The sequence below is a fragment of the Camelus dromedarius genome, chromosome 6, assembly GCF_036321535.1.
Source record: "Camelus dromedarius isolate mCamDro1 chromosome 6, mCamDro1.pat, whole genome shotgun sequence".
In the NCBI taxonomy this organism is placed as follows: domain Eukaryota; kingdom Metazoa; phylum Chordata; class Mammalia; order Artiodactyla; family Camelidae; genus Camelus; species Camelus dromedarius.
The window spans coordinates 51,969,365-51,988,816 of NC_087441.1; the positions used below are offsets into that span (position 1 = coordinate 51,969,365).

At 35.4% G+C, this 19,452-nt stretch overlaps 1 protein-coding gene across 9 annotated transcripts in view; it reads left to right on the forward strand.

Annotated features, from left to right (window-relative positions):
• The window catches only part of USP45 (ubiquitin specific peptidase 45), a 58,047-nt gene that overhangs the window by 5,097 nt on the left and 33,498 nt on the right, over positions 1–19,452 (forward strand). For 8 of the 9 annotated variants that reach the window (XR_004138222.2, XM_010983898.3, XM_064486827.1 and 5 more), the window contains exons 3-5: positions 3,009–3,181; positions 4,387–4,490; positions 8,484–8,584. Coding sequence is in view for 8 of the 9 variants with exons in the window: in XM_010983898.3 (XP_010982200.1) it covers positions 3,009–3,181; positions 4,387–4,490; positions 8,484–8,584 (378 nt within the window). In the remaining variant the exon portion in view is untranslated. The remainder of the gene's footprint in view (positions 1–3,008; positions 3,182–4,386; positions 4,491–8,483; positions 8,585–19,452) is intronic. The other variant, XM_031456070.2, reaches the window with a different exon arrangement.

Here is a 19,452-nt window from a genome sequence, read left to right on the forward strand (position 1 = left end):
ACCTTATGTTCTGTTTAGTTTTGCCTTCATTTTTGTGGTGTTTTGGTTTTGGTTTTGGTTTTGGTTTTTTTTACTTCCTCTTCTTTCCTGAACTCTGCTTGTCACTTCCTGTTGTCTTGCCATCTCAGCCAGAAGTGTTTGCTTCCGTTTTGTGTTTTTATTTCATGGCTGTGATTGCTCTGCCATTTTTCCTTTTCCTTTCTTCCTCTTTCTTATATTCTCTTAGCACAGAATTTGTCCTTTGACTACCCGTTCTTCAATGTGGGGCTGCTTTTCTTGGGCCAGTTCATTTTGGAACATTTGTGTAAGAAGGAGGGCTTACACCTAACTGGACTTTCGAGTTTGAGCTCATTTAGCTTTTACTGCTCTCCAACCAACAGGATTATGCAGCCCTGGGTTTTTTTTCAGAATCTAAGTGATCTTTTCTTTCCAGCTGCCAGAGAGATAAGGCTGATCCCTGCAATTATGGCTTGCTTTTCAATTTTCACTTCGTGCATAAGAAATCCCCTCCTTTTGCTTCTTCTCAAAACAAAAGTGGGTATAGGGGAGCTCCTGCCACTGTGTGGCAGCTCGGAGGTTTAGGTTTTGTTCTACGGCTGCAAAGCATACGTTGTTCTTTGTGAAATCTCCTGAGGGTTCTCTCTGCTTCCTTCTGTACGTACGTACGTACGTACGTGCTCCTGTTTGATCTCTGCTGCTTTGAGGTGGGAGGCTTTCTGCCTAATTTGTGACTTGGGGCTTCAGCTGTCTCCTGGTTTCTCTGAAAATGAACTTTGTGTTTTTGTATCCTGTTCTGTTTGCCCTTGGATAGTTTTGGGGAGGAGAAAGCAGAAGTGTTAGCTTTATGCCACCATTTGCAAACTGGAAGGCCTCCTTGTAAAGTTTTTATTAATATTTAAAGTAAAAATTATGGAGATTTTGATTATCATTTTTGATTTGTTAATGTGAAATAACTACAGACTTTAATACATTTTAATATTTTTATTCAGGAAGCTCTAGAGGACCTATTTGTCAGATGAAATTTAGACAATTATATGATTAAACAAATTGCAGAAAACTGAGGAAATTTACTTATTAACATAGAGGGAAATTCTTTTACATTTCTCCCCCACAAAAGATAGTGAATACTGTTTAAACACTGGTTAGCTTTTATAGGAAAACTTCAGACTTTTACATTTACTTATACCTATAAAAAGTATATTATGGTTGAGACATTTAAAAGCTAATAGAGTTAATTTAGGGGCCTGAAATTTTTTGATCTTAAATTCACTTATCTCTGAATTCATAAACAATTTCAGTTTTATTACGTCTGAATTGTAGAGTCAGAAAATGATTAAGTTGTACCCTGGCCATATCCCACACCAAAGATGATATAAACGGTGTGTAGAATGATTTTTTTTTTCCCTTAGAATTTTAAAATTTAAAAACTCAAAGCAATGACATTTGGTGAACCATCTCTAGGTCCTGTACTAGTGTGGCTATTTTTATCAGTCTTTCCCTGAACAGCCCTCTCTTTTAATGGCTTGCTTTTCAAACACAGGACTTCAGAATTGTACCTTTTATGTCTATTCTTATAACTTACTTCTTGGGGTAAAATTAGAAGTTTTAATCTATCAAGGGGGGAGGGTATAGCTCAAGTGGTAAAGCACATGCTTAGCACGCATGAGGTCCTGGGTTCGATACCCAGTACCTCCTCTAAGAGTAAGTAAATAAACCTAATTACCTCCCCCAACCCCCCCCAAAATATATATAATATATAAATGTATATAAAAAAGAAGTTTTAATCTGTCAGATTTACATATTTTTGTTGAAATTATATTTTATTAAATATTTTGTCAGGAATCACATTCTTTGTCTTTAGAATAAAATGGCAATAACGCTTAATCTCTAGTTAACTGGTAGGCAAAGAGGAATGCTTTGCATTCTGGAAGGGAAGTGGAGAACGTTCAAATGTACATACTCCTTCTGTTTCCCTCTTCAAGGTTTTGTCTCTGCCTTTGTTGTTTGATTTTGGTAGGCAGTTGTAGGTTTGGAGTTTGGGATATTTGAGGAGGAGAAATTGAAGTGTTCAGGTCTTTGGGAGAAATGGAAGTATTATTAAGCCCTTGGGAGAAGAATATGGTTATTTGAAGAATTAAAAACATATTTGCTCATTTTGGCCATTTGTCTCTACACATGCACACAGTGGGACTCTGTTATAAAGGATAATTAAGGACCTGCAAAATCAGTTGTTATTTGGGGATATTCATTAAGGAGAATTCTGAGAATTCTTGTTCCTGCAAATTATGCCATTGTTTATTTCTCTCTTTTTTTCTTCCAACAGTGGTGAAAATAGTATCTTAGCAGAAAAGGTCCATGTGAAAAGATTCTACTTGTGTATCTCAGTGAAAAGAAAATACGTTCAAAATGATTGACATATAGTAGCTGCTCAATAAATAATCTCTTTATTTATTAAACTTGTAATTTTTGAACTAATTTTAGATTCATAGGAAGGTACAAAGACATATACAAGAACATCCTGTTCACTCTTCATCCAGCCTCTCCTGATTTAACATTTTGTATTTCTAGAGCACAATGTCAAAACCAGGAAACTGACGTCAGTACAATCCTCAGAGTTTATTCAGGTTTCACCGGATGTACATGCACTTGTGTGTGTGTGTGTGTGTGTGTGTGAGTTTGTGTGCGTGCACACATGTGCAGTGTGATTCCATGTGTAGCTTTCTATAACCACCACAGTTAAGATAACTTGACTACGCTGTCAGCACCCTGAGTGCTACTTATTTGTAGCCAAACAAACCACTGCTCCCCATCTATAGCCCCTGGCAACCGATAATCTAATCTGTTTTCCAAATCTGTAATATTTCACAAATGCTTTATAAATGAAATCATGCAGTTTGTATCCTTTTGAGTTATTTTGTTTTTTGAATCTCTGCTTTTTAGTATTGTTGTTGATTTTTGCTTGCTGATGGTAGCGAAAATATGTTCACATTTCGTTTTGTCTTAATCAGTAGGTTTCACTTGCCAGCATGTAAGTCATGCTATCAGTGTGAATCATGTGAAAAGAGCAATAGCTGAGAACCTGTGGTCAGTTTGCTCAGAATGTTTAAAAGACAGAAGATTCTCTGATGGACAGCCAGTTCTTCCTTCTGATGTTTGGTTGTGCCTCAAGTGTGGTTTTCAGGTGAGAAAAGTGTCTTTTATGTGTGAGTTTGTCTTAAATATTTTCCTTAAATGCTTATGTGAGTTGGACTATTGGTAATGCTTAGAATTTAAGATAAATTTATTCTGTGTTTTGATAAAACTCTCCAAGGCTGAGCTTGGAAATGTTTAAGGTTAAGTAGAATGTATGTTATGTTCAGAAAATAATCATATGTGGTTTATAAATACTTCGAAAGGAAACCCAATACACTTGTACTTGTAGTAAGTTCACATATATGGACCTGCCGTTACCTATTTGTATTTGCTTAGAAAATGGATCCAAGTTTTTTTTTTTAATCTTTTTAGATTCTTTTTTTTTCTCTTTGAAAAGTGATTATTCTGCGTTTTTTCTAGTTTTTTTTTAATTTGGCAAAATAATTTCTTAAGAGCTTAGAAGTTATTAATATCTTTAATAAAGGAATTTTTAAATAAAAATTTACCAGTATACGTTTTTAAAAATAAGAGACATTTTTATTATCTCACATAGAAGGCCCAGAGGTAGGGCCACTTCAGAGTCAGTTAGTTCAATGGAAAGAGCACTAAAAACAGATTTCTTGCATTTATCTGCTGTGCCATCATCAGTTTCATGGTTTCAGGATGTCCAAAGATGTTTCATGCATAATGTATCACACAGCAATCCCCAAAGGCCAAAAAGAGGACAATAAATACATCCTTTTCCTATATTCTTTTTTAAAATATGTAAAACTTTTCCAGAAACATCCATTAGAGTGCCTCTCATGGCACATTGACCTGAATTAAATCTCATTTCTTTACTTACCTGGTGATGGAAATTACTGTGATTGTTGGTCTGAGTCTCACTAGTTTTCAGTGGAGTTGGGTGGAGGTGGGTACAGTATTAGGAAATGTGCGTACAGAGGAGGGACACCACTGGCCTGTGAGGATGCTCAGTGTCCCACCATGCACAAGCTAGGGAGTGTGTACTTTTTAAATGGTCTGGAAGTTAACTTGGCTCATGACTGTTTTCCTACATAACAAAAAGCAAGTTAGCCTCTTTGCAAGAAATGGAATTTAATGAGAATCTTTATTGCTTTCTGAAACTTTTCCCTCCTGCTTAAAAGTAAAAACAGAACACTTCTAGTAGAAATTTGAGTATGATTTAATACATTTTGATTTATTTGAAATAAACTTATATGAAAATCATACAAATAGTATTGTGTTAATCTTTAGGGATGTGGTAAAAACTCAGAGAGCCAGCATTCACTGAAGCACTTCAAGAGTTGGAGAGCAGAGCTTCACTGTATTATAATTAGTCTGAGCACATGGATTATATGGTAAGTTAGATTTTGTTAGTATTTATGTCCACTATAAAAATTATCTTTTTCTTTGAGTTTTATGAGGTAAAATATTTAGAGATATTATTACCAGCTTATGCTTTTTAGCTGAACACAACCTATGGAATAATTTTTAAAAAATAACATTATCCATCAATGTAAAATTTAAGTAAGAAAAAATTCAGTCATCCCTCTAGTTTTCTTTAATACTTTCTTCAATAAAGAAAAATTCTTGCCAGTTGATTTTTTTTTGCAATGAACTTGCTAAATTAGAATTCCAGAGTTCTAGAGGAGGAAGGTACTTCCAGCAGTCAGGTGGTTTGGCAGTTCTCTGCAGGGAAAAGGAAAGCCTCAGCACGTGTGGTTTGTACAGACTCCTCAGGTGATTCTGCTACTTACCCTTGGTTTGAAATTAAGTCCAGTTCTCTCATTTTATGTATAAGGACACTGAGTGTCATTTACCTTTTTGTGGTTACAAAGTAAAAATCCAGACACTAAAACAAGTCTTTTGACTCTCTAGTTCCTTACCAGCATACCACACTGCTTGAGGGCTATAAGTGGACACTGTATTTAAAAGCTTTTCCTGTATTTTACAACAAAAATTTTCTAACTGGAATTTATAGACTCCTAGAGTTACTTGAATGAATTTTCCAGAGTTTTCAAGTTTTCTGTAAGACAAATATATTTTAACTTTTTGCTTCATTGCAAGGATTCAAAATTAATATAAGGATATTTTGGTTTATAAGAAAGACCATCATCATAATTTTTTTTAAACGACTTTTTTTTTTTTAAGTTTTTTTCAGCTTTTTTGGGGGTATAATTAGGTTTATTTGTATATTTATGTATTTATGTATTTATTTAATGGAGGCACTGGGGATTGAACCCAGGACCTTGTGCATGCTAAGCATGCACTCTACCACTGAGCTGTACCCCCCTCAATCATCTTATAATTTAATTCAGCTACAGGTTTACGTGCCTTCTGCATTTGTATTTTTGTTGCTGTTGGCCACAGGTACTAGAATTGGGGAGAATAAGGAAAGAATAGCTGGAACTTAATATGAAGTGAAGCATTGTAGCCAAGGGAGGGGGATGATGCCAGAATGTGACAGCTCACTAAGGATTTCTCTGTGGTCTGAAGTAGGCAGTGGTCTCCAACGATGGGGTGCATAGGATCACTGGGAGAGCTTGTTAGAGTAGATTGCTGGGTCCCAGGCTTAGAGATTCTGGTTTAGTGGTTCTTGGATAGGGCCTGAGAATTTGCATTTCTGACAGATTCCCAGGTGTTGCCATAGCTGCTGGTCTGGGGACCACAGTTTGAGGACTACAGAAAAAGAGGTGGTGGGAGAATTTGAGTGGCACCTGGTAGAATAGGCTCATCTCCAGTGAAACTGAATTAGAACTTCTGTTGTAACTCTTAGGACCACAATTATACTATGAGTCATGATTTAGTTTCAGCCAAAAAGCATTATCTAGCATAATACATTAGGATCATTAGTAGTAATTTAATTGATTTTGTAGTTTTGTTTTATGTTTTATATTTAATTGTAATTTTGCTTTCATAATAGAGGTACAAGGATGGTGATTTATTGAGTTTTGTGAGATGGATGTATTAGGTTTATATTATAATGAAAATAATTTTAAGTCACATTTGGGGTTCTGTAGAATTATATCTATTTCAAAGGAAGATATTAAAGTCTGTCACATGCACTTATAAAAATTTAAAGGTTGTGACTGTTTTCTCTTTTTCAACTAATTCTTGAACCTTAAAAAGTTTAACAGTTTCAGTAGAAAACTTTGCTAATTTGGATTAGAGAAGGCCAGCTGGAACTAGAGAAAAACCTGAAAAACCTAAGAAAAGGAATATTGTAATTTTAATCATTTAATCATGACTAACAAAGTATTGCTGGATAGTGGACTTAATGCTGCTTAATAGGTAATAATTATTAGTATGGTGGTTTCTTACCTCTGATTTCACATCAGAATCTCACAGGTAGAATCTGAAAAACCCATAGGTACCTGTGGTCCCCTATTAAATCAGGGCTTCTGTATTTTTAAGTTCCATTGATGATTCTTATGCTTAACCATGGTTAAGAGATTAACATTTAAAGACAACATAAATGAGTGCTTTTAAATCGCTCAAAAGTTTGTTGAAAGAAGGTTTAACATATCCCTTATACTCTTATTATAGTACTGATTTATGAGCCCTGTCTGTTTCTCGCCTGTAAAAAGAAAATATACTTCTATAAAGCTATTTATTTTTTCAATGATGATACTTTTTTTTTTTTTATCATTGTGAGGAATTAAACCAGAAAACACATATAAAGTTTAAGCAGCGCGTGGCACATAGTAAATGGTCAATTATTTTTTGGATTATTTCCAATGGGAAGAAATAGAATTAAATTATCTTGAGCTGTCCTCTTTTCTTCAAATTCCCTGCCATTGTGCAGTTTTTATTTACATTTTCTTTTTGTACTCTTAAATTTACAACAATATATGTATTAAAAAGTGAAAACTAATTGCAATATCAGTAAAAATTTGACATTTCAATATTTTGTAAATGAGCAATTATATTTTTATTATTTTTGCCAATTATTACATCAGTAAATATTCAGCGTCTATTATAATGGAAGCTTGATAATTGTAATTATTTAAATTCCATCATCGTCTATTGGAAAAGATATTTTGGGAGTGTTTTCTATGACTCGATTCCTTCACAGATTTATGTGTGTTTCTGTGTGCAGAGTAATAGAGTGGACAGTCAGTAAACATTGGACTGAATTGTGAGTGCTGTTTAGAAAATAAACTCAAACCTAATTTACAGCCCCTGATCCCAGAGCCACCAGTAGTTATAAGCAAGAAGATTGTGAGTGTGTCAGGTCGTATTGGTATAATGTGTTACATTTATAAAACACTTTCAATACTGTCAGACACTGTTCTTATTTGATTATTGGATCTCATTAAGATGATAATATATAGATGAAACCTTTATTAATATTGTATGCACTAATGAGTCAACTTTAGTGGAGGGTGGTTTTCTGAAAAGGAATGTGCTTTTGAAAATCTGTTCCCTAACTCCCTCTTCCTAAATAAGCCCCAAACAAAATAAAACTCTTACCTCATCCAGTCTTCCCTGTATCTTTAAGTAGAACCTCCATCACATAAGTATTCAAGCCAGAATCCTGGCAGTTATTTTCTTCCTCTTTTTATCTTATTTTTATTTTTCAACCTTTTAACAAAAGTAGACAAAATGGCAAAATGAATTCCTATGTATCCATCACCCTGCTTTTAACATTACCAACTCACAGAATGTCTTGTTTCCTCTGGACCAGGATTTCTCAGTCTCAATACTTTTCATTTGGGTTGATGACTGTGTTGTGAGCGGGACTGTCCTGTGAGGAGAGAGTATTGGCCGCATCCCATCCCGGACCTCTAAGCGCTGGGTACCAGTAGGAGCTTTCCCAGTTGTGACAACCAAAAATGTCTCAAAACCTTGCCAAATGTCCCCTGAGAGGCAAAATTGCTCCCCTTTGAGAATCACTGACTACCCCTATCTGCTTCTCCCTTCCCTCTTCCTTATCTTTTATATCCAATTCATTACTGCTTCTACCTGAAAATATGTAAGTCTGTTCATTTCTCTCCAGATCCACTGCATCTGCCCTTATCTGCTACTATTCCTGATGCCATCCAATCCGACATTAGGGATGTTTTTAAAATGTAAATTGGATCATATCACTCCTCTGCTTAAAAACCTCTCATGGCATTCCATTACACTTAAGATAAACTACCAAAACTTTCATTTGAACGATAAGGCTCTATATGAACTGTCTTCTGCTTATTTCTGTAGACTTACCTTATTTCTCTTGCCTCATCATGTGTATCCCCCTTACTGCATAATTTAAAGACAAAAGTAGATAAATACCAACTTTATTATCTGACATGCCAAGTTACTGAAGATGCTTTCATAATATTTGCTTAAATTTTATCTTTTTCCAGGTGTTATGAGTGTGATGAAAAATTATCAACACATTGTAATAAGAAGGTTTTGGCTCAGATAGTTGATTTTCTCCAGAAACATGTTTCTAAAACACAAACAAGTAAGTTAAGCAGTTGCTAAAGAAATCTTGTTAAAGTATAATATTTTATCATTCTTATAAAGAGATAATAAATTCATGAAGAGTACTTTGGATTTTACTGTGACCTCTTGGAATGAGTGCCATGAATTCTTAGGTAGCAATCTTATGATGTTATCTTGTGTTGTATTTACATAACTAATAACGAGAAGCTGGAGAGAGTAGCGATTAGATTGTAGACTCAAGTCAAACAGTGCTGAATTTGAATTTAGGTTCCTACTAAGTTACTTCCTGTTCATATGGTTTTTTACTCCTAGTTTCCTTAAGTAAAAAATTAGTACAGTAGTTCCATCATATGGGATTGTTGTGAGTCTTAGGGCTGTTTGCTAAAGATTTAGAAATGGTGTGTGTAAAAATCCTTGCATAGTGCCTGACACATATTTGTGAAATGACACCTGTTATTTGTTACATAATTGTAGTGCAGTTCTGACACTAACAACCTGGAGTTGGCTAACCTTGCCAATTAAGGCCTCAGTCCCGCAAAAGATTGCCCTTACTTCAGATGACATTCTCAAGCTAGGGGTTCTCAGACCACCCACATTTCTGACTGATTGTGTACTGACTGTGAAAGTTCCCACTGCCCTCTTAGGTTCAATAATTTGCCAGAATGACTCAGATAATAATAACATTTTCATCAGAGAACACAGAAAGTGTTATACTTACATTACAGTTTTGTTATAGCAAAAAAAAAAGATGCAAATCAGGACCAGTTGAAAGAAGAGACATGTAAGGTGAGGTCTGGGAAGGTCCCAAACATGAAGCTTCTGTATCTTCCTGTGGAGTCAGGACACACTGCCTTCCTGGCACACTGATGTGTCATAATAAAAACACACAGTATTGATAACCAGGGGAGCTCACTGGAGCTTTGGTTAGGATTTCATTGCATAGGCATGGCTGATTGAATCATTGGCTGCACGATTTAATTCAGTCTCCAATACCCTAACCCTCAAATCGCACACAATTTGGTCTTTCTGGCATTACTGGCTCCCATCCTGAATCATCTCATTAGCAAAAATTGTGTAGGGTCCCACAATGAATAAAAAAGATAACTTTTAAGCATAAGCTATCAAGTGTGTGGTCTGAGGAGCTCACCATGAATAAAACAGACACTCCTGTCACTCTGGAAATCCAAGGATTTAGAGGGTGCTTCTCAGGAACCTGGGACAAAGGGCAGCTAAATCCATTATTATGCAATAGTAATGTGTTATATATTACATACTTTGTTATCTAACATATAAACAATATATAATACATGTTAATATAAATTAAGAGTATATCAGGAAGCAGTTTCTTCATTCAAAAATGTTAAGTGCCTACCACATGCCAAGTTTTATACTTTATGCTGTCTATAGTAGTAAAACAAAAACAGTTTTATCTTTCCCTCTTGGGGTTGAGAGCATAGTGGAAGAGACACAGAAATGTAAGCAAATATCTGGTAAGTGCCTCAAAGGAAAGGAACAGGTCGCAGTGAGAGGTAATAACCTGGAGGTCGTAGTGATCAAGAAGGGCCAGTGCGGCTGGAGTGTGGTTTGCTGGGAGCGAGCAGAGTGTGATGGAGTTAAGAGATAGGAGGGCAGGTCATGCATGATACTGTAAGGAATTCCATGGTGAAGAATTTTTATTTTATTGGAAATTTAATAGTGGAAGCTATTAAAGTGCTTTAAGGAAGCTATTGAAGTGCTTTAAGCAGAGGAGTAATCATTTCATCTTAAAAAATAAAGATAACTCTACCAAATGGGGAATAGACTGTCGTGGGCTAAGAGTGTAGGTGGGGAGAGGCTTACACAGGCTAAAGGGGGTTATTATTGGGGGGCAGGTGAGAGGTGAGTGGAGGTCCTGGTGGAGAGTGGGTGGGTTAAATGTGAGGGGTGAGGGACAGTAGAAGGAATCAAGTACAGACCTCAGGATTCTGATTAACTCAGTGAATGGGAATAAATAGCCATAATTTTGAAATGCCTTTGGAGCAGGAATTAAACTGCCTAGTAGGTGGCATCAGAAACTGAAAAATTATATAAAAATACAGTTTTCAGCTCTGTTTCCTATAGCCCAGTATATGCTTGTTTTGGTAGCTGTTCCTCTGAGACTCTACCAGTGAAGAAAGTGGAGGAGGAACTAGAGGAGGTAAACTCAGGTTCTTGGACAGCAGAAGAAGTGATTAATTTCATCACTCATTCGTTGGAAACTATGGTGGTTGTAGACATTAATACTTACAGAACAGATGTTGGTCTTAATGTTGTCTCCTGAAAACTTTGTGTTAATTTGGTTGGCCATTAGAAGAAATGTAGGGATATGATGCCAAGGGAGCAAAAAAATAATTGTAGAAATTATTTTCTGTGGATTTTTTACCTTAGAGTTTCCATGAGGTTAAGAACAAAGCCGGTATGATTCCATTCGATTTTACAGATTTCTTGAATACTTATTATCACAAAGGATGTAAGGTAGGGAGCATGGATGGTATGGGAGAAAGAACACAGGCCCTGAGTCATGGGTGTCTGGCATTCAAATTTGAATCTTTCCATCGCTAGCTCTGTGACCTGGGGCAGGTTACACTTGTCTGAGCCTCATTTTCCTCAGCACTTTCTCCTACTTTCCCATAGGAATAGAGATTGATAAGACAGTTCCTTTCCTAAAGAAGTTTAAAGAGGCTTGAGATTAAAAAAATAATAATGCTATAAGCCGAATAGAATCTGTATTTTGAGGGATGTTCCAAGAGTCCTTTAAAGAAGGATGCAGTGTTCAATTGAAAGGAACTCAGAAGGAAGCCAGGATGAGCTGGCTTCCAAGCTGACCCTTAAAGGATGAACTTCAGATAGATAGAGAGGAGAAAAGAAAACATTTCAGGTGGTGGGAAGGAAGCGCCAAGGTAAGCTTTAATTGTCTTTACAGAACCATGGGTAGCACCTAAAACAGTGGGAAATAGTTTCTTGAAGGAGGTGGAGAGTGTAGAGCCTTTAAAGTTAGGGAGAGCCACATTTCTGAATTCAAGGTTTCCAGAAGTTCTGGGGCAAAATGTTATTATCTTCTTCATGTTCCAAGTTACAGCATCTCTCAGGCAAGTTGGATTTAAAATAAGATCCCTTGGTATCTTAGAAGTAAGTTTTTTGGGATAGTAATCTGCTGTATTCTTTCCTGCATGAGGGTTTAGTATATTTTCATAAAATACTCCATGAATCAAATACGAAAGTTGCTATTGGGGTCTGTAAGAGTGCTGGATGTGATTATGTAGCTATTTTAAATGATACACGTGAAGATTGTAGAAATGTAAAAATGTCTGTATATGGTAATTCAAAAAGGATATGAAACTAAATACTGTGTTTAGGTGAGAGGATAAGAGTGACTTAAAAGGAGTCTTTTTATATTTTGCACTAAGTAAAAATAACTATCAAGAGGAAAGCCTGTACCTGTACCTTAAACGTATTTTTAAGTTGTACAGTGCCTGGGCTGGTTTCATATCTGATACATATAATTTAAGCTTCTCTGCTCAGTGAATCTCAACTTTTGTTCTCAGTTGCTCCTTAGACTCTTAAATTATTGAGGACTAAAAGAGCTTCGGTTAGGTAGGGTATGCCTTTCAACATCATACTAGAAATTAAAACAAAAAATTAAAGTATTTATTAATTTATTGAAAAATAGTAATAAGCCCATGATGTGTTAACACAAATAACATATTTTTAAGAAAGATAACTATTTCCCAGACAACACGAACTTAATGGGTGGCATCGATTTACATTTTTGCAGGTCTCTTTAATGTCTGGCTTAATAGAAGTAGCTGGGTTCTCATATCTCCTTGTGCATTCAGTCTGTTCTGAAATCACATGGCCTGTAGTCTCTGGAAAACTGCATTGTATAATTGAGAATGAATGAAAGTAAAAAATTAAATAACATCTTAGGCTTATTGTGAAAATATTTTTGACACTGAGGACACCTAAGACACCTAAGGACACCTAAGTTGTCTTCAGATCCACTTTGAGAACTGCTGAACTAGCCCATTTCTGTCTTGAGAGTTTCTGGCTTCAGTCTTACTTGCCCTAAGGCTCAGCTCAAATCCTACTTCAGTGACACTTTTCCAATCCTTTGTTTTGTCTCTTCCTCTATAAGCATACTTTAGAATCTTAACACTCAGTTTTGTGGGGTCAGCTTTGTGTATATATGTCTTCCTTATAAAGCTCTGTGCCTTGGGGGATTGTACCCTGGCTGCTACTCTTTTTGATTCTCATATGACTGGGCAGTAAATACTTGCTGAGTTGAACTGAACTAGCATGTGACCAGTTTTTACTGAGGAAGTAGATAAGCATTGCATTTCCACCAAAACACCCTTGAATATTATCAAATTGCTTTATTTATTATTCACTCTTTTAATATATTAGAGTTTCTACCTTAACGCCAGATGCTGTGCTAGATATTGGAGATACAGTAGCAAATAAGACAGATCTGTTTCTCAGTTCCTGCCATTATTGGTCTTTTGGTTAGTGAGGGATTTTGACAGATCACAAGTAGAGTTGCTGATTAAATGGTGCTGTGATGGAGCAAGTACAGTGGACTGTGAGAACACGCTGGAGCCGTATCTAACCTGGACTAGAGGTGCTAGGAAGTGTTTATTTAGAGGAAGAGATTTTTTTTTTCCTTTCTTTTGTGTTTTTAGAGGAAGAGATTTCTAAGCTGAGAGCAAAAGGATATCAGCTAAACAGAGAGGGAAAGGGGTGTTTGCTCCAGGCAGAGGAGATAGCCATTGGTAAGGGAGCTTGATATGTTCAGAGGATTTTATAGAGCTGCAGAGTTGAGCTTTGTGATGTTGGGGATGGGGAGAAGTGAGAACCTAGAAGTTAAGTACAAACAGCTATTGAAGGGCCTTGTAAGTAGAATTTATCCTTTAGGCAGTGAAGAACCACTTATAGGTTCTAAGCAGAGAAGTGGATGATCAGTTTTGTGTTTTAGAAAGATCACTTACTTGACTGTACTGTGAGACAGATAGGATTGCCTATGTGTGTATACCTGCCCATTCAGATGGCAACAGCAACTTATATGAGCAAATAAAGATGTCTAAGGCTAATGGTTAACTAGGTAGGAGTGAGTGGAATTTTCAGAACAAGCAGGTGAGGTAATGATTATTTGGTTCCAAGATAAAGGAGTAGTGGGATAGCAAGTTTTTCCTTTTTACTCTTTAAAGACTAAACTTCTTTTCAGCTGTAGAAATGGGCAAATTACATTAATACTACATGACTGGTTTAGGTAATTGCATTAAGCAGTTGAGGGAACCCCAGTGCAGGTTCCCAGAAGAATGCTTACAGCTGTGTGGATTTCACATCTGATGCTAGGATTTGCTTTAAAAAAAAAAAAAAAAAAAAATCTCTCTACACCCCACCTCCCCGCAAACAGATACCAGAAAACTAAAACATCAAATAAAATCCCTTTATAATGAAAAGGTCATATATAACACAAGATTGAAAAATAGCAGGAAACTTTCTTGTGAGTCCCACCCAGAAATACATACTGTTAATAAGTGGGCTAGTGTTCTCTTATTTGTCACTTAGTCTTGTAAGTGTCATGCAAGTATTCTGCAAACACTTATAGAATCCAGGAATTCCTGGTGAAATTGTATTGTTGAATATTGGTTTGCAGTGTGTGAACCAGATAAATGATTGACAATCTCACATTCTTTTCTAAACCAATAAATTTGGCCCACAATTTTAATACTGATAGGATGCCATTTTCAAAGAACTTAAAGAGAGCATAAAATATTATATTCTGTTAAATTCATTAAGCTTATGCTTTTGGTGTGAAAAGACATATTGGTTCTTTTGGTTTTAGTAATGTAAGATTGCTGTATCTTTTTTTGAAATAAGAAAGTAAATGGTACATTTGGGATCTGAAATAATGTATCTAAGTATAAATAATATTGTACCTTTTTATAGTAACAATTTGACTGCAATGTAATACTTCGACTTTTTTTTTTTATAAAGAAGTACATTTTCTTCTGTGTAAAGTGGCAGTCATATGCCTAAGAAATTTACGTGTTCAAGAATAGGTACTCAAGATAGTTATTTCCATATATAAAAGGGGTTAGGGACAAAAAAAAGGTTGAACATTAAAAAAACAAAACAAAACCTGTTACCTTTAGGGGTTTAAATCCAGGGTTCCTCATTCAAACTACAGAACACAGAATTACTTGAATGACTATTTTCTCAGTTCTCCCAAAAATGGCACTAAGTAGTACCCTTCTGGATATATAAGGAGAAGTTAACTGCGTAGAGTGGGTGTCTCGGACATTCGGGCTTAATTTTTTTTTTTTTTTTTTTTGAGGAACCTTTCAAGAAGGGCTGCTATAAACTTTAATAAAGCTATAAATTCACACACCAAAGACATCCAGCATTTGATTACATCTAGCTTTTGCCTAAGAGTAGTGGTCTTTTCTTTTATATCACCACTAGCATTTCTTTAGTGTCTTAAAACATCACACTCATTAACCTTATCATCCTTTGTTATACAGACAGATAGCGGATCACATTGTTTTAATGGGTGGATTCTGGAGCCAGACTGCCTGGGTTTGAATGTACTCTCTATAACTAGCCGTGTGCCTTTGATCTGCATCTTTACAGTGGGGAGAGTTATCAGAGGAGATAATGCTCTTGAACTCTTTCTTTAAATAAGCAAACTGCAAAATAAAGTTGCTTTCTGCATGCCTATGGGAAACTCAGGATGCACCAGTGTTCCACTCTGGGTTTAACCAAGGCAGTTCACAAATACTTATACCTTAGAGAAAAGAGACATTTACTATTACTTGGTAACAAATCCAGTATTGGTAGTTTTCAGTTTTCTCCTGTGATGAGCAAAGCTGCATCTCTGAGTACTTGCTCTTAATTTCTGTAGGTTAAATTTTTTGGAATTTCTGGCTAAGTTATAAACACTTCTAAAATTTGATTACTGTTAAGTTGCCCTCCAGAAAGCTTATACAAAAGGTATAGTTGACAAGAATACTCATTTTTCCATATGTGACTTTGTTTGTAGTTTTTAGGTTTTTTGTTTTTGTTTTTTGTCAGTAATGGAGTTTTTAGTGTCACTGTTGCCAAGTCCATCAGTTTTTTCTGTAATGTTCTTTTAGCCTTTGTGGTCATGCTTTGAAAGTCTTTTGTACTTCAAGATTATACAGATACTCACCCAGAATTTTCTGGTATGCTCAGGGTTTTTTAAAATTTATAATTCAATATCTTTAAACTTGATTTAAAAAAATAATTAGAGGATCTTTGTGTTGGAGTCATTTTTATGGTAGAAAAATTTGAGGTACTTTAGGTTACTTTTTAGATAGTCTTAGTCTTAGCCAAGTTGTTGGAAACTTTTTTTCTCTCTATTTTTTGGCTTTGCTGATGCTTCAACCAGTTTTCTGTCTTGTAAGACCTGAGGTATGTACAAAACCTATCTATTCAATTAAGCAGCAACTTTTTAAGTACTCAGATTATAGGCTTATTGTAGGCACAGAAATATGAAAGATCTTGAAAAATTTTATCTAGAATACCTGAAATTTTCTTTTAATGTTCTTTGCATTTTGGGGAGGGTCTATGTTATTTTATTACATAAGTGCAATATCAGATGACAGCATTGATAAAATAAAGGAGATAAGTAAGGTGAGATTGTATATATATATATATATATAAGTAATATATGTTATTAATAAAATAACCCTCTAGTCCTGAAGTGTGATGATTCTTTTCAATTATGAGCAAGTCATAGGCTCAGGTAAAACTTGAGGAAAACAGATCAAGTGATCAAAACTTTGTTTAGTTCGTCTTTTTTGTTATTGCTGTAGTAGCTTTGTCCTTTTAATTATACCATACTTCAAAACATCTTGAAGTTCATTCCTTAGTGCATTTCGTTCTGTGCTCATAAAGGAAGAGTTCTTAAAGTGAATGTGATGTAAAATCACTGCCAGATTGAGAAAGCTTTGTTCTCTAAAAACAAAATGATCAATAATTATTCTTCATTAGAAGTAATAAATTGCTTTTTATTAAAAAGCATACCTGTTTGTAGGTCAGATAATTGAGAGACTGATTCAGATACCATTGTTTTAAACTAGAATCTTAAACTCTCAGCTGACAGTTTCTTAGTGAGCAAATATACATGATTACTTAGTTTCTGAAAGTTTCACCAAAATGTTATCACTAATTTAAAAGCTTACTATCTCTATACTGTTCACTGTATGTCAATTCCTTATGCTCTCACCATAAATCATAAGCAATTAAGTATAAATAATTACAGATAGTGGTTTATATAGTACCTGGCACACAGTGGACATTTGATAAATTAATTGAATTTGAATTGTTACATTTTATAAACATGCTACTTAGTAAAATGAAAATCTAGCACTTTAAATAAAATACATGTAAATAATTCTTAGAAAATGTCACTTTATTTTCTGGTTATATTATCTGATCTATTTACTATTCAAGTCTAAAAGCATAATTAATTTTGAACATGTTCTCACAGACTTACATGTAAAAAGTCAACAAACAGACTCTTGCCACTTGTGTGAAGTGGCTATTTAACCATGAAATAAACTATTTTTATTGCCATTGCCCCATGGATATGTTCTTTCTGGCAGTGCTGTCCATATTTGGTGGCTGTGCATGGAGAGCCAGGTGGTGCTGAAAGGCATCGCACAGTGAAGCGTGGATATATCTAGGTTCGACATTTGTCATCCCTTACTGCTGAAGGGAAGGGTAAAATCTGTTTTTCCATATGCTTATGCTTTTTTTTGCCTGCAGTTTTGACCAGATGGTCTTATGAACATTGTTTACTTTAGGATGCTGTCCCAGATGTTTTGAAAACTGATGGGTAAATGTGGTACACAGATACATAAATCATTTGTATGTTACAGTTTAAAAGATGCTATTCTTATAAGATTAAAATAGAATTTATTTCTGAAAGTATTTTCCCAAGTGAATAATAAATATATGTTTATAGGTATATATTATATATATATATATATAATATAGTTAATGTAATGTATGTAGTTTATTTCCCCCAACCACTCAGTTTTCATATTAATAGGCTAAAAAAATATTATGGCAACATTTTTTAAGAATGTTAACTAAAGGAAATACTTTTGGGGAGTCATATTTGTTTGGGGTAACATATACTTAAATCTGTAAGAATTCTGCCTACTGTTTCTGTAATTCTTTTCATTATACATAAATCACTGAAGAGAAGTTAGCTGGCAAAATGACAATGGATTTATAGTCAAAAGATTATCGTTATAACCTTGGACAAATGACTTAACCTTTTGGAGACAGAGTTTTGTAAACATAAAATCAGACTAACAGCCTTACCCCAAAAGATTGAGCACTGCTTGGATTTAATTAGTCTTTCATCTTAAATCTCTTAAAGATCACTGTGAAACCATCTAGTGGCAACAGCTATAATGAGAGACTGAAACCTGCCAGTTCAGGGCTTTAGTTGGAATCTCAGATATAATTATGAGGTGGACTGCTCTCTTTTGCAAACCCTGCCGGGATCCGTATGGGGCTTCCTCTTGTTTGTGTAGTGCTTCTTAAGCCCCGAATGGCCTTTTTCATTTGCTTTTACATTCCCTTGCAGGTTTGAATACTATCTGGCCTTTCCCTCTTTCTCTTTTCTCTGTGCTTCGTCTTTGCACTTCGGTGACCTCCAATGATTGTGCCAGCCTTTGCCCCCTAGCTCTAGTATGGGGTTTAAATCTTATCCCTTATTTTTTGATGTTTGGAGGACAGGGGAAGAGATCTATCTTGCTAGTTCTTTTCTGTGTTAACTCAGAATTCTGGGATTTGGAGTTGAAAACAGTCTTCATTATCTGAACAACAGATATCCAATAACAACCAATAATGTTTAAAGAATAAACATACAGGAATAAAGGGGAAAAATAGGTAATTGGGTCTATAATAAAAAATTGCATCACAGGATTAAAGTTAAGACTTGAAAGAAAAATCTTTTCCTTGTAATAAATTTGTTTAATGAAAGAAACATCTGAGAAACCACCAATTTATTTTTCTCAATGATACGTTTCCACGCGTTAGAAAGAAAAGCTAAGATCATGAAAAGCACAAAGTCAATATAAAAGGTAGAACTCATATGAGCAATTCAGAAAAACCAATTAGAAATGAGATAAACTTGAGGGAAACCACCCTCCCCCCCAGAAAGTACAGGAAATGATTAAAGAGAAAAAAGTGAGAGCAGATAAACAATGGACATGAAGGAAAAAGGGAGAGAAAATAAGCAATGGACATGAAGTATGGCTCGGAAGATACAGATTTGGGCACAAATCACAATTTCGGGGGGCTCTGGGGGCCGGTTTTCACATACTCACATAGAGCTTAGCGTGCCAGGTGCTTTGCCAAGCAAACTTAGCTCACTTAATCCTTAGGAAAATCGTACGAGAAATATGTTAATGATCCCACTTGATTAACACTGGATTAGTCCCATATCTAGATGCCTTTTCTTTGGCAAAATTCCTAGGTGCCAAGTCAGGCCTTGTTTGAACCAATAAGATGTGCGTGATATCAGTCTGCCAGTACCTGAGACTAAAGTTTCTCTCGATGGTGTTTGTTTTGCGCTGCTGTCCCTGAGAACAGGGCTGCCTCCACTCCTTTCACCTCTCTTAATGCTCTTGTACAGAAGGGCAGGGTGGGGAGGGGACGTCTTAACTTATTTACCTCTTAAGAACTCACTGGAGACACAGAAAGCTGAAATTTGACTATATTTGCTGTTTAATCTTGTAGATTTTCATTTAAGTTGAATTTTTAAAATGTATGTTCTTCCCGACATCACACTCCTGTGGAAGAAAGAGCAGTCATAAGAGATATTCC